The sequence below is a fragment of the Balaenoptera borealis genome (genome assembly GCF_965194805.1).
Source record: "Balaenoptera borealis genome assembly, chromosome: 10".
Taxonomy (NCBI): Eukaryota; Metazoa; Chordata; class Mammalia; order Artiodactyla; family Balaenopteridae; genus Balaenoptera; species Balaenoptera borealis.
The window spans coordinates 13256914-13281767 of NC_138874.1; the positions used below are offsets into that span (position 1 = coordinate 13256914).

Sequence of the window (24854 nt, forward strand, 5' to 3'; positions counted from 1 at the left end):
TGTGCTTGGGGGCCAGCTTAAACAGTGACATCACCAACGAAAAGAAAACAAAAAATGTGAAAAGCATGGCACTAAAAATAAAAATAAAAATAAACTGAATCACTTTGCTGCTCACCTGAAACTAACACGACGTTGTAAATCAACTAGACTCCAATAAAAATAAATAAATGTTTTAAAAAAACTTTATACCAAATTTGAAAAAAAAAAAAAAAATAGGTCACCAGAGAAAAGGGAACCCTCCTGCACTGTTGGTGGGAATGTAAACTGATACAGCCACTATGGAGAACAGTATAGAGGTTCCTTAAAAAACTAAAAATAGAACTACCATACGACCCAGCAATCCCACTACTGGGCATATACCCTGAGAAAACCATAATTCAAAAAGAGTCATGTACCACAATGTTCATTGCAGCACTATTTACAATAGCCAGGACATGGAAGCAACCTAAATGTCCATCAACAGATGAATGGATAAAGAAGATGTGATACATATATACAATGGAATATTAGCCATAAAAAGGAAAGAAATTGAGTTATTTGTAGTGAGGTGGATGGACCTAGAGTCTGTCATACAGAGTGAAGTCAGAAAGAGAAAAAACAAATACGGTATGCTAACACATATATACGGAATCTAAAAAAGCGGTACCAATGAACCTAGTGGCAGGGCAGGAATAAAGACGCAGACACAGAGAACGGACTTGAGTACACGGGGAGGGGGAAAGGTAAGCTGGGACAAAGTGAGAGAGTGGCATGGACATATATACACTACCAAATGTAAAATAGATAGCTAGTGGGAAGCAGCCGCATAGCACACGGAGATCAGCTCAGTGCTTTGTGACCACCTAGAAGGGTGGGATAGGGAGGGTGGGAGGGAGGCTCAAGAGGGAGGGGATATGGGGATATATGTATATGTATAGCTGATTCACTTTGTTATACAGCAGAAACTAACATGACACTGTAATGCAATTATACTCCAATAAAGATGTGAAAAAAAAAACAGGCCACCAAAAGGACACTAGTTTACAGTCTGAGCTGAAACAAGACCTCAACTAGAAACTGCATGTCGGGTGGCTCAAATTTTTAGCCATTCTGTGCATGTCCACAAACGACCAGCAAAGCACTGTGAGCACTGACTTTGGTCTTCAATAAATGTGAGCAAGTAAGTGAATTCCCAAATACAGAATCCGCGAATACGGAGGATGGACTGTATTTAAAAGGAGCTAAAACTCAAATTCCTGAGATTTGCACTTTTACTTAAGCAGAGGGGAAAGGGGGTGAAGGAAGTAGAATACAATATCTGAAAGGTGCCGGAACACTAGAATCCCAATCTTCCAAGGGATCTTTCGGAAGAGCCCAACCCCTCTCCCCAGTCCTGTAGCCCAAATGAGCAATCTGGGGTCTCCGCACAAACATGATGGAAAAAGCAAGGTCTCCCTCATCACACACAACTCCACAGTCAGGAACCTCTTCCTCCACCTGAAGCAAAATCTGCCTTCCTGTTAAGTCCTACACCCTGGCCCGAGTCCCTTCTGTCACTCCCCCCGCCCTGAATAAAGGTCGTCCCTCTTCCACACATCAGACATTCAAATCGCTGGAAAGAGCATCATGTTTCTCTCTGTCCAGGTGCTGGATTACCATAAACAAAGATACTTAAACAACAGATAAACTGTGTCCAGATCCTACCATTCGAGACAAGATACGAGTTTAATTTGAACTGTGGGGAGACGACTGAATTCTTTTTTTGACTCAAATTCTCCTAATCTGAGCTATTTCTCTAATGATAATAATGAGCAATATTCTGGGTTCTTGCTAGGTACCAGAACCGGTCTGAAGCCCTGCGCATGGACGGGCACTTTAATCCTCACGACGATCTAATGAGGTAGGGGGCTGTGGTCACCTCCACCTTCTACAAGAGCGTCTTGAGGCACAGAACAGTGAAGCAAATGCCCTCAGGTCACACAGCAAGGAAAGGAAAGCGCCGGGCTACCACCCAGGCAGTCCCACCAGCCTGCCAGGAGTGCAAGCCCACGGGTGACCCAGCAGCAACCAAGACGCCAAAGAATAACTCTCCAGTGGGTTATGACCAATTATTCATTTTAAAAAGTTGCATGTGGGCAATCAAGGAGAAAAGAAGAGCTATATCTAGGGTAGGTTTTATTTCTTTTTAAAACTAAAAATCATGGGGCTTCCCTGATGGCGCAGTGGTTGAGAATCTGCCTGCTAATGCAGCGGACACGGGTTCGAGCCCTGGTCTGGGAAGATCCCACATGCCGCGGAGCAACTGGGCCCGTGAGCCACAATTACTGAGCCTGCGCGTCTGGAGCCCCTGCTCCGCAACAAGAGAGGCCGCGATACTGAGAGGCCTGTGCACCGCGATGAAGAGTGGCCCCCGCTTGCCGCAACTAGAGAAAGCCCTCGCACAGAAACGAAGACCCAACACAGCCAAAAATAAATAAATAAAATAAAAAATTTATTAAAAAAACTAAAAATCATGAAATCCAAAAGGTGAGTCAAGGTGGTTCACCCCAGCCACAGACCCTGGAATTCCAGCTCCCGGGCCCCTCAATGTCCCGGTGGTGCAGAGACTGGCATGGTGAACCCGTGGCACAGCTGGGCCCCCAGAGAGCACATCTACTCAGGGTTTCACAGACTCCAATTTACCAAAACTCCTAGGTTCACAGGAGGACACGATCTACATCTGGGTAAGAAGAGTTAAAAGGAAGGGAAAAATAAAATTTTAAAAAATCATTAAAAAAAAAAGGAAGGGAAAAACTATTGGTGCCACCAAAACCCAAGAGGCCAGATCTTGTGAACTGACTGCAGCAGACCCATTGCCAAGCAAGTTTCTGTTTGTTTAGTTATTTGGGAGGTAGGGAAGCTAGTCTTTATAACCGCATTCTACTTTTGCTTGACTTGGATCAAAACTTGGATTTTTGAAACGGAGAAATGCAGATATGGTGCCGAGATTTTTTTTTAAAGCTCTCAGAAATAAAGTGCTGGAAATTGGCATTTAGAGTCTGAAAAGCACAATGGTGCAAACCTCCACTGAGTGTCTGGACCCTTGTATGTGCAACTCTCAGCATCTCTCCTTATGCCTCAGACAGTCAATCCAAGAAATCTGTCAATTAGATACCTGCGTCCCATCTTAGCAAGATAAATTATTTCACTAAAACTAGAAGTTAATCAAGCACCAGGCGGTATGCGAGGCATCAGGCATCCAAAAATGTCTAAGCAAAGTGATGTATATAGCTAAGGCGCTCATGGTCAAGTGAGGAACTTGGACCCCAAACAAAGGATTATTAACGTGACGAGTGCTGTAATGGGGCACATGCAAAGGCTGCGGGGACGGAAGAGAATGGAGGGAATCATTTGGTCTCGGGGGGTAAGAGAGGCCTCACATGGAAGTGGCTTTGAAGTCACACCAAAAGGGATAAGGAGAGCTGGGTGGGTGGCACAGTGCAGGAAGGTCATTCCGGGCGGAGGCCAGAGGCACAGGAACAGGATGCAGCCCCCGATGGCTGAGCCGGCAGGAGTAAGGCATCTGGACAGTCGGGCAGCTGGAGCAGGTCGGGAAAGGTCTCGATTACCAGGATGAAGAATTTGGAGACCATCCCGAGAGAAGCAACAAACCACCCAAGGCTTTAAGCCAAGGAATGACGCCATCCCAGCAGTGTTCCTGAAGGCTGCTGGCCACGCGGAGGATGAACTGAGGAAGAGAGACGCTGGAGGAAGGTAACTACACCAGGAACCTGTTGCAGGACCCACGTGAAAGGTAACAAGGATCTGAACCAGGCAGGGGCCGTGGCCGTGGCCATGACCATGAGAGCGGGTTAGCTGCAGGACCGATGGAGCTTAGAGACGGAGCAGAGGTGGAGAACAAGGTGGAGGGAGGTGTCGAAGAGGCTGCAGCTTGGGCTTCCCTGGTGGCGCAGTGGTTGAGAATCTGCCTGCTAATGCAGGGGACACGGGTTCGAGCCCTGGTCTGGGAAGATCCCACATGCCACGGAGCAGCTGGGCCCGTGAGCCACAACTACTGAGCCTGCGCGTCTGGAGCCTGTGCCCCGCAACAGGAGGGGCCGCGATAGTGAAAGGCCCGCGCACCGCGATGAAGAGCGGTCCCCGCACCGCGATGAAGAGTGGCCCCCGCTTGCCGCAACTAGAGAAAGCCCTCGCACGAACCGAAGACCCAACACAGCCAAAAGTAAATAATAAATAAATAAATAAAGTAGCTATAAAATAAAAAAAAAAAAAGAGGCTGCAGCTCCTCTCAGGAGCTGGATGGATTGTACTAACTCGAATCGACAATTACAGCTCAACGGCGAGGCCCGTTAGAGCGGGTTTGGTGGGGAAGACAGTGGCATCAGTTTGGAACACGTCTGGCTCAAAGATTCCACGCATCACCTGGGAACAGAGACCCGCACGCTGGCCCGGCTGCACTATCTCCCTGGGTGACAAACAGGGATGGGGCCAGGAACATCAGGCCACAGGTAAGGGGTCGAGGGTAACTGAGACCAGCTGCTGGGAATGAACGAGAGCCTCACGTTTTCAGGTACTCCTCCCAACTCCTGATGAGATGAGCCCTACTTCCCTGCTTACGTGTACATGTGCCACACACATGCCCACACACATACACGTGCCCACACATATGCACACACACATGCCCCCACACATACACGTGCCCACACATATGCACATACACATGCCCACACACATACACGTGCCCACACATATGCACATACACATGCCCACACACATACACATGCCCACACATATGCACACACATATTCATGCCCACACATATGCACACACATACTCATGCCCACACATATGCACACATACACATGCCCACACATATGCACACACATACACATGCACACACATACACATGCCCACACATATGCACACACATACTCATGCCCACACATATGCACACATACACATGCCCACACATATGCACACACATACTCATGCCCACACATATGCAGGCCCACACATATGCACACACATACACATGCCCACACATATGCACACACATACACATGCCCACACATATGCACACACATACACATGCCCACACATATGCACACACATACTCATGCCCACACATATGCACACATATACTCATGCCCACACATACACATGCCCACACATATGCACACATACACATGCCCACACATACTCATGCCCACACATACGCACACACATACTCATGCCCACACATACGCACACACCTACACATGCACACATATACATGCACACACAAACTCATGCCTACACATACGCACACACATACACATGCACACATATACATGCACACACATACTCATGCCCACACATACGCACACACATACACATGCACACATATACATGCACACGCATACACATGCCCACACATATGCACACACATACTCATGCCCACACATACGCAGGCCCACACATATGCACACACATACACATGCCCACACATATGCACACACATACACATGCCCACACATATGCACACACATACTCATGCCCACACATATGCACACACATACTCATGCCCACACATATGCACACACATACACATGCCCACACATAAGCACACACATACTCATGCCCACACATATGCACACACATACTCATGCCCACACATATGCACACACATACTCATGCCCACACATATGCACACATACTCATGCCCACACATATGCACACACATACTCATGCCCACACATATGCACACACATACTCATGCCCACACATATGCACACACATACTCATGCCCACACATATGCACACACATACACATGCACACATATACATGCACACACATACTCATGCACATATCCCAGAAGGAAAACAGTCTTTCAACAGGACAAGCCAATGGGTCACCACAAGCGTCTCTGCCCGGGATTCTCTGGGAACTTTTCGGCGTAGAACACCCCTGCCTACTCCCAGGTGTACCCACCCCTCAGGTAACTGGGTGGACAGCAACATCATGATGCCAGGACTGACATCTATACAGCCTGTCCCAACTTCCAAAGCACTTACATTCCCACTTGAACCACAGTACAATCCCGTGTGGTGTTATCGTCTCTAAATAAGGAAACTGAGGGGCTGAGAGGTTTAGCGACCAGAAACAAAGTCTCCCGACTCTCTGTCAGGAGTTCCCACGGCTGCAGTACAAGATGAGCGCTGTAGATGCAGAAGCAGCTCTGGATCGCCGCCAGTTCAGAGCAACACTGCGTCTATATCCCCCAACCCTGTCCACACGCCAGCCAGCTCCATCTCCCCGGCTCCCTGGCCCCAACCCCGCTTCAAAGCAACGCTCAGCTGAGCTAACCCTGCATCGTCCAGGCCAGAAACTGCAGAGGACCTGCGGCCCAACAGACAACAAACCTGAGCATCTAAGGGACAGAGAAAATGAGAACAGATTCGAGTTCAAGCTGAAAGAGAAGAGACAGCAGTGAGGCAACATCTCTTTGCAGCCAGCCGCCAAAGGAGCTGGCGGCGGGGAGCTGGGCAACCCCAGAAGTGCTGTTTCCTGCCCTCCGTCCAGAACTAATCTGAGCCGTGACCGTCACCAGCCCACAGGCTGCGGAGACACCCACCTCCAGCCGCCGCTGCTGGCCCTGCAGGCAGTGCGACAGTGCCAGCTTGCATCTGCCAAGCAGAGGGTCCCAACGGTGAGCATCCCCCGAGCTGCCGCCCTCAAACCACGAGGGATCCGGGGCGCGGGAGGAGGTGGCATCCGTGTCCAACAAAGGAAGCGTCTCGCACTCCAGCCTGGGGCCGCCCCCCGAGGTCTGGGCGGCGTCTGCCAGGCCCTGAGGAGCCTTGAGAGCGAAGGGGGAGGAGAGGATCCGAGGGTGCCCGCGGGGTCCGTCCGAGCTGGCGGCCTTGGCCTCCGTCTCCTCGGGGCTCCGACGCGGGGCCTCGGCCTCCCTGGATGGCGGGCAGCCTTCTGCCTCGCCCCGTTTCCCAGCAGAACCCAGGGAACCCAGGGAGAGGCGAATGAAACTAAAGCTGGAGGTGAAGACGTCCTGGGAGCCGGCAGGGGTGGAGGGCGCCTCGGGGCCACTTCCGAGGCCGCCGCTGGTGCCCCTCACCTCCTCCGGGGACAGACGGCCTTTGGTCCAGGCTGCCTCCCGGCGAGGGCTTGGGGCCTCATGACTGTCCATGGGTGGCAGCTCCCCCGGACGCCCGGCGTCCCCGGGGCCACAGGGCCTGGGGAGCCTCTTGGGCAGGGTGGTGCCAGCCCTGGGCTGAGTCCCAAAGCGCCCTGGGCTTCCTCTCACGGCCACCAGAGCCAGGCCTCGGGGGCCCACGGAGGTCAGAGCCGAGGCTGCTGTGCTCCTGGGAACGGGGCTCCCAACCGAGGGACCTCGCCACTGGCCTCCAGGGTCAAGGCCACACGGCCCGGCCCTGGACTCAGCGTGGTGGGACTCCTCACCGCGCGCCCCTCCCTGGGCCCGGAACAGGGCGCCCACTGGCGGGGAGAGGAACCCGATCCGGGGCCCAGCTGCGCTTCTCACGTAGCCCGGCCTCCGTGCCAGCCGCCTCCTCCGAAAAGACGCTGCCGGTGGTAAGCAATCTTCGCTGCCTGGGAAGAAAGAGAAAACAGCCCCGTAAACACGCACGTCTCCCTGGCTCAGCTGGAACTGCGTTTGGAGAACATCCCCGGGTTCAGAGGTCATCCCTCGGGGCATCTGTCAGAGATGCTGGCTCAGTGGTCCCCAGGCCAACCTGGTATGAAAACCCTGATTATCCTCGGGAAGCGTCCGCCTGGGTTGCGTAGACACAGCACAGCATCCCAGCTCCGCTGTTGAGCGGAACAGCTGGCACTGCTGTGGGTTATGCCAACACGGCGGCGAGCACATTGGAGGCACAGCCTCGGCAGCTCCTTCTGAGCCCCCAGCATCCTGCCTGGTGGTCTTTTAGCAGCATCAGCACTTTCATCCTGGAGTGCTCTGGAAGGCAAACGATCTGAAGCCGAACGCCGGCGCACTCCCCCAGATGAGATCCAGCCGCCTAATCTGGCTACGCTTAACACGTACGTGTGGTTTCATTATCTGAGTTACCCATGTCCCTGCACACCTGCAGACCGTGGAAAGCTGGCAGAGACACAATCTATGCCCGTCTATTCATCTCACAGGGGATTACAGGAGGCCCTGCTTGCTGTGTTCTCCAAACCAGGGGCTGTGTTCCCTTCCCAGCTATGCGAGAGGGGTAGAAACAATGACAATCGCTGATACCTCTCAGGGGCATGACGCTACAGCAGTTGGAGAGCGTAGGCTCTGGCACCTCACTGCCTGGTTCAGACCTGGTTGTGCCATTGCTGGCTGTGTGACCTTCCACAAGTTACTTGGCCTCTCTGTGCCTCAGTTTGCTTATCAGTAAAATGGAAATATCCACAGTACCTCTCCCCTAGGGTGGTTGTGAGCATTAAACTAAATGAGTTACTACAGGCAGGCAGCTCAGAAAAGTGCCTGGCACTCATAATAAGTGTGATTAAAGTGTTAGTTACTATTTTACACACCCCGTTACTCATGATGTGTCTTCATCCACACTAATTTCCTTTCCTCCCTACCAAAGTCATGTGAATCAACCAGACCAGGAATTATAACTTTCCTTTTATAATTAAGGAAACTGAGGCTCAGAGAAATTAAACAGCTGCAAGTGGCCGAGTGACCAGGGCCAAAGTCTCCGGACTCAGCCCACACAGTGCTCTCACTTTGGGGCCCTGCCGCACCTCAAATGAGACTGGATGGGAAGGGTAAAAGCGGGAGCAGACAGCATGAAGCACAGCTGTACATATACACAGCCTGTGGCAAGAAGCGGAGTACAGCTGCCCGCCGGGTCCACGCATCTCTCCCCACCTCCCAGAACACAGATGCTCCCAGCATCCTCGTCATGGTAAACAGACAGCACTGAGCATCTAGGGTACCACTGTGTTATGATCATGCCCTGCATTTAAGTTGCTCGATAAATGGTGAATGAATGAATGGATGCATGGATATATGGAGGGAGGGTAGAATAGATGGATGGATGGATGGATAGACGGACGGATGGATGGATGGATGGATGGCTGGATGTATGGACGGACGGACAGACTGGGGCTCATCTGAGCCCCAAACACACGCTCTTTCTGCACCCTTTGCCTCAAAGTATATCCCTTAGGATGACAACTTGAAATGACAAGAAGTCAGAAGAAAGAATTTTCTTTTTTCTTCATTTATTTTTCTTTTCTTCCATGCAAAGTTGGAATCAGTAGAAAAGGACATATGGAAAATGTATAGAAAATGTACAGAGGGATCATTAATAGGCCAAATTGGACCACTCACTAGGATGGCTACTAGCTACTACTAAACACACACACACACACACACACACACACACACACAGAAAATAACAAGTGTTGATAAGGATGTGGAAAAATTGAAACCGGTGTGCACTATAGGTGGGAATATAAAATGGTATAGCTGAAAAGGGTATGAAAATTCCTCAAAAAATTAAAAATAGAATTACTACACAGTCCGGCAATTCCACTTCTTGGTATATACCCAAAAGAATTGAAATCACGTCTCAAAGAGATATTTGTACACCCGTGTTCATCACTGGCATTATTCACTATAGACAAATATGGAAGCAACCCAAGTATCCCTCAATGAATGGATGGAGATAGCATGGTCTACCCATACAGTGGGAAATTACTCAGCCTTATAAAGGAAGGAAATTCTGACACCGGCTACAACATGGGTGAACCTCAATCCTGAGGACAAGATGCTAAGTGAAATAAGCCAGTCACAAAACAACAAATATAGTTTGATTCCACTTATCTGAGGTCCCCAGAGGAGTCAAATTCATAGAGACAGAAAGTAGAAAGATGGTTGGCAGGGGGCTAGAGGGGCAGGGGGAGTTAGTGTTCAGTGGGGACAGAGCTTCAGTACGGGGATATGAGAAGGTTCTGGAGATGGACGGTGGTGACAGCTGCACAACAGTGTGAATGTGCTTAATGCCACTGAACTGGATACTTACAAATGGTTAAGAGGGTAATTCTATTTTATATGTATTTTACCACAATAAAAAAAAAAAAAAATTTAATAGACCAAATGGCGTCACCATGCTCTCTGGTCCCAAGGAGACCCGTCCTTTCCCTCAGGGCGCTCGCGCCTGCACCAATGGGGCAAGTCAGCACAGAGCTACAGGGGCTCAGGACAGGGCGAAGGGAGGCCTAGAAGGACTAACTCTCCTCTGCCTGTAAAACCGGCAAAACAGTTTTTAAAGAACAAGGAATCCAAAAGGAAGTAAAGAGAACACTGAATTCTGGCTTCAGTTACCCAAGGGAAACAATCCAGCAATTTCATATCTTGAGAACGAAGTCCTGTGACATCTATATTGTCTTTTGGCTTAAAGAGACTTTTAACTAATTTTTTTATACAAGTCCAATCACCCAAATAACCCTTCTGAAGTTAAAAAGCAATGCTAAGTGGAAAATAATTTGCTTGAAATTTCATTTCTTTTCAAATGCCTCTGGGCCCTTGGGCCTGAGAAGCCCTTCATAAAGCCACTCAACTAAGGGTCCGAAGTCTCCCCAGGCCAGGTCCAGCTGCCGTGCCAAGCAATTCCCCGAGGGGAGCCCGTGTTCCTGGGGGTGGAAGGAGTTTCTGGTAAGATGCTGTCAGGCCACAGTGAGAGGCAGCGGTCGGGAATGGGGGTGGCCCAGCCTCTGCACCCAGCTGTGTGCCAGACATGCCCCACTCCGGGTGTGAGCCTTCCAGAGGGTGGCCCCAGAAACAAAGACTGTCACACACTATCAAACCTCACCCTCCAGAGAGGGCGGAGGAGCTGACAGAGTGGGATCCGGAGGGCACCTCTGGAATGAGCTAGAACGATTAGAAGAAACCCAGATGGGGCACACAGCTGCTCTGAAATCTCTAGGGAAAACCCCAGTTCCCCATCACCAAAGTCCCCCTTTCCACTTTTTTTTAATTTTTTATTTTTTGAGGAAGTTTATGATGTCCCTCTGGCCAGAAACCAATTATTATTTATATATCCTGCCTACAATCTGACCTGAAATCCAAGCCCTGCCTTCACACCCAGCATTTGAGAAAGGGTTATGATACATTCAGAGCTTGAGAGGAAGATTCCTTCCTGACACCTTGCTGCAGTCAGCTCTGGGAACAGAGGTTCGAGGGTACAGGAAGTCAATCATGGCAAGACCAGGGAAGGCCCAGAAACCAGCCGTGCCCTTTGTTCTTTGTAAAACCCAGGGATGGCTCCATTCTGCCCATCTGGCCCCAGAAAGTCTGGGGTGGAGACAAAGCTTCAGGTATCCTTCTCCATCCCGTGCAGCCCACGCTCCATAAGAGGTTCTAGGGAGGGAAGCGCAGGTGTCTTACTTCCTCCCCATCGTGCAGACCTGCAGGCTCCTGTTTATGTGGGATCCCCACTCCACCCCCATCCAGCCCAGTGAGCTCTGAGATTGAAGGGAAGTGAAAGACAGGGGCTTCGACTAAACCCAGATGTCAAAGAGCTTCCACATACAGTCTGGATAAGGTACCCAGGAGTATCTACTTATATAACTTATGGGAAAACTTGGAGAAAGCCAATGTTACCAGCCAGGTCAGCAAGAATCCTGTCTGCCCTGCCTCTAACGCTCTCCCTTCATCCCTCCAAATCCCTCCTATCCTCCAGCCCCTTCCCCATCAACTACTTCGTCCAGATCGCCCAGCTCCCAGGCCTTCACCACGAGGCCACATCACTCCTCTCCCCAATTTATTAACACCCAGCACTGTCAGTTATCTTCTTTGCTGTATATTAATTGTCCCCAACTTATGCTACTTATAAGCTTCCTGAAGTCCTTAAAATTCCCCCCGAAAATCCTAGTATACAGAGAAGGCATCAATATACGCCGGCCAGATCATACTCATTTTTGAATAGGAAATCTCAAATATGCAATTAAAAAAAAAATGATACTCATGAATTTACTCAGAAGATCTTAAAACCAACCCCAAAGTTAAAATCTACACAAAATGCTCATGTGGGCTTGGGCAAGTCCCTCAGTGACTCTAAGGCCCCGTGGGGAAAGCACATCTGCCTTGGGAAGGGTAAACACAGGGACTCAGAGGCCACTGCTGGGGACGCATAAAATAGTTAGAGAAAAGCAAACACAGGAACACTTTACAAAATGTGACCTGGGTATAAATGTACAGTGGAAACATGAATGAATTTATTGTTTGCATGGAAGGAATTTTAATCCTGTTTGTCACGGTCGGGGCATACATTTTTATAAAACGTTCGGATGAACCAAAGGTTCTGAGTCATAAAGAAACCACACATCCCTGGGGATTAACTTGTTTTCCAAGAACCAGAACCCAATCAGATACACTAAGCACAAACACTTGACCGAGCAGCTGAGCAACTGAGCACAAGTTCCTCTTTCTCGGATAGCTCAGAGAGCACCTGGGGATTCGGAAGCGCCTTCAGGTCACTGTAATACGCATCTCGCGAGCAAGACGAGTGCAGGTGAGAAATAAATCAAGCTTCACCACGTTTCCCTTTTAACGGTGCGATCCACGTCGACACAACCGGTCCTCGTTGAACACGGGATGCTGGGTGGCGGTGCAGACAAGGGCAGGACACCACCCCCGCCCCCAGACTGCTTACGATCCAGCAGGGGATGTAAGTCGTGCCCAAAAGTTGTCGCGGATGGAATGGCTACTCAACCACAGAGGAAGGAGAACTCAATCTGAAGTTAAATGAGTGGGTCACCTCGTTGGCTCAGTCGGTTAACCTGACATTTCTCTGACCTTCAGCAAAGCAGAGGACTCCCTGAGCCCCCGAGTGTTCCCCAATGTAATGTGCCACCCCAAAACTCACCTCCCGGCGTTGAAGGGGAGGATGGGGTGAACGCGGACCATGCCAGGGGGGCTCAGGATGACTCTGACAACCAACTTGGGCCCGAGAGCTCCCCGTCAGCCTGACCGGAACTTTCTTGCTTGTGAGACCTCCTTCCTTCCATCCCGGGCTCCTTGGCAGGCTCTCCTGCCCCCTCCCTTTTCCTTCAGGGGCATCTCCCTCCACCTCTCCCATGTCTCTGGAACTTCCCTGGCGGTTGAGACTCTGCGCTTTCACTGCAGGGGGCACGGGTTCGATCCCAGGTCAGGAGACTAAGATCCCACATGCCGCGGGGAAGCACGACCAAAAACAATTAATTAATTAATTAATTAATTAGATGGAAACAAAAAACCTCTCCCACGTCTCGCCCCCTCTCGGCATCTGCCTCTCGGAGGACCCAAACCCTGTCCTAGAGGGAGCACGGTGAGTGATCACAGGGGCCCTGCCCTCCTGTGGTTGGCCATCCTGGGGGCGGGGCAGGGGGCCATCACGCAACCACATGGATGAACTTGGATGGGGAGGATGACGGACAGATCAGTGGTGGCCAGCCACAGGGGACAGGGTCCCTGGCTCTTTCAAGGGGGGTCTTGGAGTGGCATTTGGCTGAGACCTGACAGGTGAGCGGGAGGTATAGGGAGGTCCCGGGGGAGGCTGCTGGGAACAGTCTGAGAGAGGAAGGAACGGGGCTGGAGGGATGGGTGGGGGACACTGGTGACGGGCAGGGGACAGGACGGAGCCAGACACTGCAGTGCCTGTGGGCTGCATCGGGACTGGGTCTTTGCCCCAAGAGCGATGGGAGGCCTTTGGAGAGAGACAGGATCCCATGTGCATGTTTTAAGAGATCCCTCTGTGGAAAACAGACCAGACGGGAGCAAGAAAGGACACAAGGAGAGCAGTCAGGAGGCACCAAACCGAGGGCAAAAACAAGCCTGCAGCACACACAGAGGAGAGGCGCCCTCCTGACATCTGTGTCCTTCTCTGCTCCACACACCACATCCATCCCAGGTCTCTTACGTGACAACAAGCAAGGAGCCCACTGTCTTCTGAGCGTTAAAGGCACACTGCCTACCCTCCAGCACCCTCCCCCGACGAACATTTAGACACAGAAATACTTCAGGGCCAAATGAGTGATAATATCAATCTTTCTACAAAGAACCCTTCCAGAAGCATCCTAACTAGTTACCCAGATGCCTACATTTTTGAAAACATCCCTTAGGTCTGCAATGTCTTTCTTTTTCTTTGTCATCTTCCACTATTACGCTCATGTCCATATAAAACACCCCCATACCCAACGCAAGCCCGCCCCATCCTCGAGAACCTAAGCCTCAGTCGGAGCTAAAACTAGAGTCCAACAGGAAGTATGTTTTCAACAGCACCATCTATGGGCAGGTAGGACCAGGGTGTGTGTGTGTGTGTGTGTGTGTGTGTGTGTGTGTGTGTGTGTGTGTGTGTGTGTGTGTGTGTGTGTGTGTGGTCGTGGGTGCACACATGCCTGAGTGTAATAAAAAGACACATGCAAGCGTGTGCAAACATACACAAATATTTATAGGAATACAGATATACAGACAGAGACAGGGAATGTCACACAAGGGAGGAGTCCTCCCCGCCCCCTCCCTCCCAAATCTGCCCCCCAAACCAGCCGGTAATCGCCACAGAATCGTGCATCGGGCTTGCCGACATCTCGAATTCACAAGCTGACACTCTCCATCCCCTTGAAAGGCAGGCTGTTCCCCAGACATGATAACTCATCAGCTGCCCTGGGCGAGCAGAGCCCCTTTACCCTGATCTAAGCATCACCGTCATCTTCCAAGCCGCGTGCGCTGCAGGTACACACGCCAACAGGCGTGCAGGCTCGGGGCCCCTGTAAGAGCAAAGCTCTGTCTGTTCTCCCGTCAGCCTCCCGGTCACCCAAGGACCAGGAGCTTTGACTCCGGGGCTGCCGACATCACTTATAACAGTCTTGCTGTTGGAAGGGCTGAATTGCGATTTAATTGGCTACAGTGTCAGCCCTGAGTCAGTGAAACTGAACAAACTCTTCTGCTTGGAACACAGGACACAACGATGTGCTAAAAGTATGAAGAAAAGCAAAAGTATGATAAACAGCAGCATAAACTGGTCGGGGGAGGGGAACAGGATGCAGGAGGGATTTCAAGGATAATATTCCACTTCTCAGGCTGGGTGGTGGTTACACGGGTGCCGACTGGGTTACCATTCTCCAACGGTATATGCAAGCCTATGTATAATTATACAGCAGACACATATATGTAAGTTTTATAACTGTGAGATATTCTATGCCAGTTTTTCAAAGCTGCGGTCCCTGCACGAAGGCAGGAATACTCAGAAGCAGACACAGACCAGCCTGTGAGCAACCCCACACGGGAGGCGGGGGAAGGCTCAGGGAGGAGGTGCCCCTGGAGGTGAACTGAAAGGATGAGGCTACAGAAGCCAAAAAGGAGGGGGAGGCCATGGCGGGTGGAACGAACAGCAAGTACTTGGGAACGGAGGTGTGACAGCGTGAAGAAGGAGGTCAGGACGCCTGGGAGCAGGCAGGGCGAGGCCACTGGGGAAGAGGGACCAGAAGGCTGTGTGCAGGCCCGGAGGGCTTCCAGGTGGAGGCGGGACGAGGCAGGGCCCTGCGCTGGAGAGAAGAGGGTTGGAAGCTCGCCGTGTGCGAGCAGAATAGGCAGGAGAGTGGACGATGCCATCTAGGGAGGAATTCTGGAAGAAGAGGAGGGCTCGGGAAAGGAAGAACCAGAAGGGACCCAAGGAAGCCACTGGTGATTCCAGGAGGTGTTGGGTGAGGGACATGCAGCCCCTGTGTCCAGCCCCGCTCACGGTCACCGCCGTCCTCGGCTTTAGCTCTGCAGCTGAAACGCTGAAACTTTGGATCCGTGGTTCCCAAACGAGGCTGCACATTAGAGTCACTTTTAAATGTCATCTTTTGAACACTCCACAGTCCAGGCCACACCCAGGCGGATGACGTCACACAGGTGGGGAGGGGGACTCAGACCTGGGTCCTGGGGACGCTCTCCTGCTGACTCCACGGGCGGCAGGGCTGGGAACCTCTGCTTTAGGGGGGAGTCCTGTGGAAGCTCCTAGCACACCTGGAGTTCAAGCGCATCATAAACTTAACATTCACAAGCACTGCAGACCGCGTCTCTCTGCAGAATCTTCCTCTTTTGTTTCTCGAAATGTGGCTATAGCTGCCGACGGCTACACGTGGACAAAGCCTGCTCTGTATGTAAAACTTGTCCCCATACGTCTGTTCTACATCTTCTCCCCAAACAGGGTTTCCGCTTTCGATCAGACAATGGGAGCCCTGGGTCCCACGACGTGACCGCCCACAAGGAAGAGGCGGGAGGCCGGCGACTCCGGGCACCGTCTCACTTCCCCAGCCTGCAGTCTCCTGACTCAAGGCCCGAACGGGGCTCAACATTCAGCCCACTTTGGTGTTTAAGGGTCACAACCGACACATGCAACATGCAATGTGGGATCCTGGATTGGATACAGGAACAACAAAAGGAGACTGGTGGGTGAGACTCGAATAAAATCTGTAGTGTAGTTCATTGTACCAATGTTGAGTTTTTAGTTTGAATGACCCTACCATGACCCTACCATGATTTTATATATATATATAAAATCATATATATAAAGCTTTTAGTATGGGGAAGCTGGATGAAGGGAACTCTGTATTATCTTTGCAACTTTTCTATAAATCTATCAGTATTCCAAAATAAAAAGTTTATTTAAAAAGCACATACGCACACACACACACACACACACGATTTATGGACCTGTATTTTGCAGTAGGAAACGGTATGGGCTCTGGAGACAGATTACCTGAGTTTAAACTTTAGCTCTGCCACTTCTGAGTGAGTGCTATTGGGTTACTTGCCTCTCTGCTGCTTGCATTGTCTGGTCTGTCAACCCAGGACTCTACCTCATGGCATTGCTGGGAGGGTAGAGAAGGTTATGAATTTGTCTACCGTGCCTGGCACAGAGTAACCATTCAAAAACTATCTTCATTTGCAATTCAGGCATAGAGCAAAGACAAGAACATCATCCTAAAACCAAGGCACCTGGACCATGGCCACCATGGCAGAGTTCAAGGCAAAGCTAAACCCGAGCAGCCTCAGCTCTGACTGTAAGCTGTTTTCTGTACTGAGGAGGCTCCTGGGGGCCCACATGCCCACACACACACACACACACACCCACACACACACACAGCCCCACACACACCCACACACACACACACACCATCCAGCGTGGTGCCTCTGGACATTCAACCCATGCTCTGGTGTTAGCCAATACCTGCCCAACTCTCTGATCAGATTTCCTGAGTTGTTTTCTTTCCTGTTTACCCCTGGATCTCCTTCCTCCACTTGAAACAGGTAGTTGAGGAATTTAGCAGTTGGAGACTCATAAACCCCGTCAAAAGGCTTGCTCTGAAATCACTGAGCTGCCTCTCTCCGCGGTGCTATTAATTCTCATAAACGATTGTCTTTTTCTTTCCATGTAAAGTGCTACTCAAAATCTGAACCCCCTCAAGAGTGCTGTTAGCTACAGATGGGTGTCTCTAATGAATTTTTTAACTGCTGCCCTAATAAAATATGGATGAACCAGAAGGAGACGTCTCTGTAGCTGTTATTTCAAAACAACTTAAGTCTCTGCTCTTATTTTTGCAGCAAAGAGCTGCAAGCTCTCACATCCATCCTAACAAACGAGAGCTTTGCTCAGGCTCGTCATCCGTAAGGTTCACAGTTACCTTTTTAATGCCGTATATTTTATGCATGGGCTTATTTTCAAAGCTTTCTAAATGCCCCACTTTGCATGCCAAGTTTGAGATGTGTTTATTAAAAAATGATCTTAAGTTGTCAGTACTTCACACATAAGTAGTACCCTAGGGACTAGACTGTCTTTCAAGGAAGTCCCTACTTGGCACTAAATTTTTATAATACTCAGAATTTAAGCCCACATCAAAGGTTTGTGCCACTTTAAATGCCTGCCCTTAAAAATGATACAATTATCGCATTGCAAATGTCTGCTCTATGATCCTACTAGAAAACAAGAGGAAATTTGGGGGGGGGGGGCTTCTACATTCCAATATCGGATCTTGGTGCACTGGTGTGAAGAAATAAGACAGAAACTGGCATTAAACAATTCCTATGTTATAAAGATGCTTTAAGCAGCTATGAGCATGGGGGTGGGTACTGAGGGTGATCTGTCACTTAACTGGTCTCAGATGTAAGGAAACATTTTATAACAGAATATGATTGTCTTCTGTCTACACTTGAGGATTCTTCCTTCATAAAACTTTTCCGGTCTCACTTCAGATTGAGGTACTACATATAGATTCCAAGTTTTAAGAGGCCATCTCTCCATCCAGAAAGCTCAAATCTTTCCAATTGATTCAAACACCATTAGTGTTTTGAGTTGATGAAAACTCGGCATAGGCTAGACTGGAGTTAACCTTTGCACCACCTACAAAGACGGGGTTTGTTGAAACAGTCCTACTTTCTGGAAGATGACAGTGGGGAATACTTAGGATGTTTAAGACAGCAAACTGTTTTCAAGTACCCATCTCCATTCATACAGCGCAAACTAATTATACAGAAATCTTGTCTCTTCTTGCCTTTATAGTGCCTCTTCACTCTGGAATCATCTTGAACAAAGCAATACATTTTACTGTTAAGAATAATCGTCCACGGATGCTTTGATGCTTAAATATCTGAAGTGCACTTTGGTTATATCAATACGTTTCCACACTGTGGAAAGCAACTAAACATCCTCAGTAAATTCCTTTTGAAAGCTTTTGTTCTCAAAGTGGCATATTGAGTGATTTTTTTTTTTTTATGAAAATGAGATGCTAGTGTCTTCACCAGCCACTACAATCAGGAGGGTATCACATAAACTCTCAGATCAGGACCATCTGCCAGAGAAGGCAAAGACCTGGAGGTGCTGGCCGCCCCCCTGAGGGCCGGCATTCACAGTATGGTGACGACACACTCAGATATCACATTGTCAAAGTAAACCTTCTCTGAGCTCGGCTTTCTCCCCTGGGGAGTGTTAAAAATCTCCTCCTTGCAAGTGGGGAGCCCTAGCACCTTTCTTCAGATTAGACCCACACAGTGTGTGAGATGTCAGTTTTGCATTCCAGTCCTGCCTTCCTGAGACTGTAGTCAAGTCACCTTGAGGGCACAGCGTCTACAGACAAGCCCTGCGCTACCTCCAGAGATGACTAATCTCATCTGTCAGGTATGAGATCACCAGTTCAAGACTCAGAGAAAGGGTCCGGCACCACAAACAAGAGCTGGATTCTGTTGGCTCCCATCTAAGGGATCCAAGAAAGTTACTTAGCCCTTCTGTGCCTCAGTTTACTTGTGTATAAAATGGGCATAACCCCCATCCCGTGAAGGACTGTTCTAAGGATACGGTAAAATCACTAACGGGTATTTTCGTAAGCCCATCAGAGCTTACGATAAGCGGTGATATGGGCTCAGAAAATTAGCTTCTTTCCCCAAGTTCTTCTGGGCACCTAAGTCATCACTGTATTCTAATAACATCTTACAATTTTCCTGGATAGTGTTATTCAATGTTATCCAACAGTTTGCTTCAGAGTTAGTTTTGTGTTAGGTTTTTTTCTTTTCCTCTTCCTATCTTCCTAATAGGGTCTACCCTATTAGGAAAGAGAAAGCAAATGGGTGACCATAAAAGCACAGAAGTCCATGGAGATTTCCAAACTATCAGAAAAATATCAGACAAACTGTAAGCAATTTCTGACAAATAGAAGAAACTCCTGAAGATTTTAGTTGATCTATATTTTCTCCTAGAGCTACAGAAATCCTAGCCACATACATGCCTCAACCAGCCATTGCTTTAAAAATCTTCTCATTTTCCTTAAGGGAACAGTTAAGGGAAAGAATGACATTTCATACTTTTTCGAAACACTCAGAATCAAGTGTTTTGTCTCCCTCTCTCTCTTTATTTACCTTTTTGGTCTTTAGGCTATTTTTCTAAACTTCCAGCAATATCAAAAGGCCGATTCCTTTTTTAAAAAACGTGTTTAATAGCAAAAACAAACTAGATGACTCTGTTTTTCTCTAGAATGGGTTTTAAAACTTGAGTTAACTCTTGCTAAGGGACTAGAGCTTCCTCTGTACACAGCCTATTTTGAAACAAATGAGGCAATCCTGGGTAATAAATTGGCTTTAGTTCACTTATTATACTAAAGGAACGTGAAAATGAGATTGGGCAGTGGCTGAAGTGTTCTTTGAGAAATCTGGGAGAACAGGAGAAGGTCGACAGACTGGAAACACACAAGCATCCTGCTGGGTTCTAAAAAGGGAAACAGATCGTTCCTGCAAATTGAAGCCCAGTGATTGCAGATCAATGAGCAAGACACAGACACCAGATGAGCTGCCGAAGATCAGTAACAGGGTTGTTTGTGAGCGCTTACTAATGGAGAGAGCCTACACGGGTTTATTAACAGTAAATCATGTCCAGGACTTCCCTGGTGGCTCAGTGGTTAAGAATCCGCCTGCCAATGCAGGGGACATGGGTTCGAGCCCTGGTCCAGGAAGATCCCACATGCCACGGAGCAACTAAGCCCACGCGCCACAACTACTGAGCCTGCGCTCTAGAGCCCATGAGCCACAACTACTGAGCCCCCGTGCCACAACTACTGAAGCCGCGCGCCTAGAGCCCGTGCTCTGCAACAAGAGAAGCCACCGCAATGAGAAGCCCACACACCACAACAAAGAGTAGCCCCCGCTCACCACAACTAGAGAAAGCCTGCATGCAGCAACCAAGACCCAACGCAGCCAAAAATAAGTAAATAAAATAAATAAATTTCTTTTAAAAAAAAGACAGTAGAGAGAGATCAGCCAAGATGGCGAGGTAGAAGGACCCTGAGCTCACCTTCTCTCACGGGCACACCAAAATCACAGCTACTTACAGGACAGCCATCGATGAAAAAGACCAGAACCTACCAGAAAAGCTCTTCCACAACTAAAGACATAAAGAAGGAACCACAACAAGACAGCTACAGAAGGGCAGACTCGTGATATAGTCAGGTCCCCCCGGGTGGGCAACACACAAGCTGGAGAATAATTACAACTGCAGAGGTTCTCCCAAAGGAGTGAGGGGTCTGAGCCCCACGTCAGGCTCCCAAGCCTGAGGGTCCTGCACCAGGAAGATAAGCCTCCAGAGCATTTGGCTTTGAAAGGCCAGCAGGGCATACTTTCCGGAGTCCCAGAGGGCTGAGGGAATAGAGACTCCACTCTTAAAGGGTTCACACAAAATCTCACATGCTCTGAGTCCCAGGGCAGAAGCCGTGAATTGAGGGGAGCCTGGGTCAGACCTACCCGCTGATCTCGGAGAGTCTCCTGGAGAGGCAGGAGGCAACTGCAGCTCACCCTGGGGACATAGACACCGGTGGCAGGTGTTTGGGGGAGCTCATTCTACCACGTGGACACTGGGCTGGCAAGGGCCACTGTGGAATCCTCCCTCCAGCTATTAGCCCCAGGACCCAGCCCTGCCCTGGCCCAACAGCCTGTAGGCGCCAGTGCTGGGGTGCCTCAGGTCAAGCAACTAACTGGGTGGGGACACAGCCCTGCTTACCAGCAGACAGGCTGCCTTAAGGCTCCCTGAGCCCACAGACCCCTCTGGACATGGCCCTGTCCACCAGAAGGCCCAGGACCCAGCCCCACCCACCAGTGAGCTGGCACCCACCAGCCCCAGGGAGCCTGCTCTAGCCTCCAGAGCAGCCTTACCCACCAGGGGCAGACACCAGACGCAAGAAAACCCCAGTCCCAGAGCCTGCGGAAACAGCCCGCCCACCGGCAGGCCAGATCCTACACCGGTACAGGCTGGGCCCTGGCCCTGCCCACTAGCATGACACCCCAGACCCTGCACCCAACTGTGCAGTAACTGGCCCCCAAACATCAGCAATCCAACACCCCCTCAGGGACCCCTGGGCCCTGCAATCAGACTCAAGACTAGCTCTGCCTACCAGCAGACCAGCACCAACCCCAGGACCTGGCTTCACCCACCAATGAAGGGACAACAGCCCCAGAGTCTCCAGGACCCTGACTCTGCCCATCAGTGAGCCAGCACTGGCCCTGGGCCCCCAGGGTTTGGCAGTCAGCCACCCCATGACTGGCCCCTGCCAACCAGTGGCCTGCCACCTCCACACAAGGCAGGGCCTGGCAACCAACCGGATTGGGGGCCAACCAAGCCTGCCAGACCACCCACATAGCTCCCCACAACAGAAGGACCCAAGCAGCCCTCATACAGGGAATCCCTAGAGCATACAGCTTGGGTGACAAGAGGGGAGTGTGCTGCTGGGACACATGGGATATCTCCTACAGCAGGCCACTTCTCCAAGGTTGGGAAATATAACCAACCTACCAGATAACGCAAAAATAAAAACAGCAAGTTAGGGAAAATAAGGCAACAGAGGAACATGTTCCATAAAAGATAAATGCCCAGAAGAAGCATGAAGTGAAGTAGAGATAGGCAATCTACCCAAGGGTTCAGAGTAATGATCGTAAAGATGATCCAAGAACTTGGGAGAGAAATAGGTTCACAGAGTGAGAAGTTAGAAGTTTTTAACAGAGTCATAAAGTATAAAGAACAACCAAACAGAAATGAAGAATACAATAACTGAAATGAAAAATACACTAGAAGGAATCAACAGTATACTAAAAGATACAGAAGAACGGATCAGTGAGCTGGAAGACAGAGTAGTGGGAATTACTGAGGCTGAACAGAAAAAAAGAAAAAAGAATGAAAAGAAATGAGGACAGTTTACGAGAACTCTGGGACAACATCAAGCACACTAACATTCACATTATAGAAGTCCCAGAAGGAGAAGAGAGAGAGAAAGGACCTGAGAAAATATGTGAAGACATAATAACTGAAAACTTCCCTAACCTGGGAAAAGAAAAAGTCACCCAAGTCCAGGAATCACAGACACTTCCATTCAGGATGAACCCCAAAGAGAAACACACCAAGACACACTGTACTTTAAATGGCAAAAATTAAACATAAAGAGAGAATATTAAAAGCAGCAAGGGAAAAGCAACAAATAATATACAAGGGAACTCCCATAAAGCTATCAGCTGATTTTTCAGCAGAAACTCTACAGACCAGAAGGAAGTGGCATGATATATTTAAAGTGATGAAAGGGAAAAATCTACAACCAAAAATACTCTACCCAGCAAGGCTCTCATTCAGATCTGATGGAGAGATCAAAAGCTTTACAGACAAGCAAACGCTAAAAGACTTCAGCACCACTAAACCAGCTTTATAAGAAATGTTAAAGGAACTTCTCTAAGTTAAAAAGAAAAGGTCACAACTAGAAACATGAACATTACAAAAGGAAAAAGCTCATCAGTAAACGCAAACATACAGTAAAGGTACGAAATCATTCACGCACAAAGCTAGTAGGAAGGTTAAAAGACAAAAGTAGTAAAATCATCCATATCCACAATAAGCAGTTAAGGGATACAAAAAACTATTCAATGTAAAACATGATATTAAAAACAGTAACCTTAGCAGAAACTAACACACTATTATAAAGCAATTATACTCCAATAAAGATGTTTAAAAAAAAAATAAAGTAACCATGATGGGAGGAGAGTACAAATGCAAAGTTGTTAAAAAGCATTTGAAATTAAGAGATCAGGAACTTAAAACAATTATATATATATATATATATAGTTATATATATGTTTAATATAAAAATCATGGTAACCACAAACCAAAAATCTATAATAAATACATACACAAAAAAGAAAGAGGAATACAAACATAACACTAAAGATAGCTATCAAATCATAAGAGAACAAAAGAAGAAGAAAGGAGCAAAAAATATCTACAAAAACAACCCCATACATATCAATAATTACCTTAAATGTAAATGGACTAAATGCTGCAATCAAAAGACATAGAGTTGCTGAATGGATACTAAAACAAGACGTGTATGTATGCTGCCTACAAGACACTCACTTCAGATCTAAAGACACACACAGACACACAGTGAAGGAATGGAAATACAAATGGAAATGGAATGAAAATTTCATCCAAATGGAAATCAGAAGAAAGCCAGGGTAGCAATACTTATGTCAGACAAAATAGACTTTAGAATAAAGACTGTTACAAGAGACAAAGAAAGACATTACATAATGATCAAGGGATCAACCCAAGAAGAAGATATAACAATTGTAAATATACATGTACATAGGAGCACCTAAATACATGAAGCAAATATTAATGGACATACAGGGAGAAATCAACAGTAACACAGTAGTAGTAGGAGACTTTAACACCCCACTTACATGAATGGTCAGATCATCCAGACAGAAAATCAATAAGGAAACACAGATGAATGGATAAAGAAGATGTGGCACGTATATACAATGGAATATTACTCAGCCATAAAAAGAAATGAAATTGAGCTATTTGTAGTGAGGTGGATGGAACCAGAGTCTGTCATACAGAGTGAAGTAAGTTAGAAAGAGAAAAACAAATACCGTATGCTAACACATATATATGGAATCTGAAAGAAAAAAAAAAAGGTTCTGATGAACCTAGGGGCAGGACAGGAATAAAGAGGTAGACACAGAGAATGGACTTCAGGACATGGGGATGGGGAAGGGTAAGCTGGGACGAAGTGAGAGAGTAGCATTGACATATATACACTACCAAATGTAAAATACATAGCTAGTGGGAAGCAGCTGCATAGCACAGGGAGATCAGCTCGGTGCTTTGTGACCTCCTAGAGGGGTGGGACAGGGAGGGTGGGAGGGAGAGGCAAGAGGGAGGGGATATGGGGATGTATGTATACATATAGCTGATTCACTCTGTTATACAGCAGAAACTAATACAACATTGTAAAGCAATTATACTCCAATAAAGATGTTAAAAATAAATAAATAAAAAGCAAAAAAAAGACACTGATTAAAAAACAA

The 24854-nt window shown here is 48.5% G+C and overlaps 1 protein-coding gene across 21 annotated transcripts in view; it reads right to left on the reverse strand.

The window, feature by feature from the left end:
* DISC1 (DISC1 scaffold protein) overlaps positions 1 to 24854 on the reverse strand; it is a 346324-nt gene that overhangs the window by 287618 nt on the left and 33852 nt on the right. For 16 of the 21 annotated variants that reach the window (XR_014249066.1, XR_014249067.1, XM_082407588.1 and 13 more), the window contains exon 2: positions 6594 to 7585. The exons of 4 other annotated variants lie outside the window; for them this stretch is intronic. Coding sequence is in view for 14 of the 17 variants with exons in the window: in XM_082407588.1 (XP_082263714.1) it covers positions 6594 to 7585 (992 nt within the window). In the remaining 3 variants the exon portion in view is untranslated. Of the gene's footprint in view, positions 1 to 6593; positions 7586 to 24854 lie in introns of those variants that run through there. One more of the 21 variants, XM_082407594.1, reaches the window with a different exon arrangement.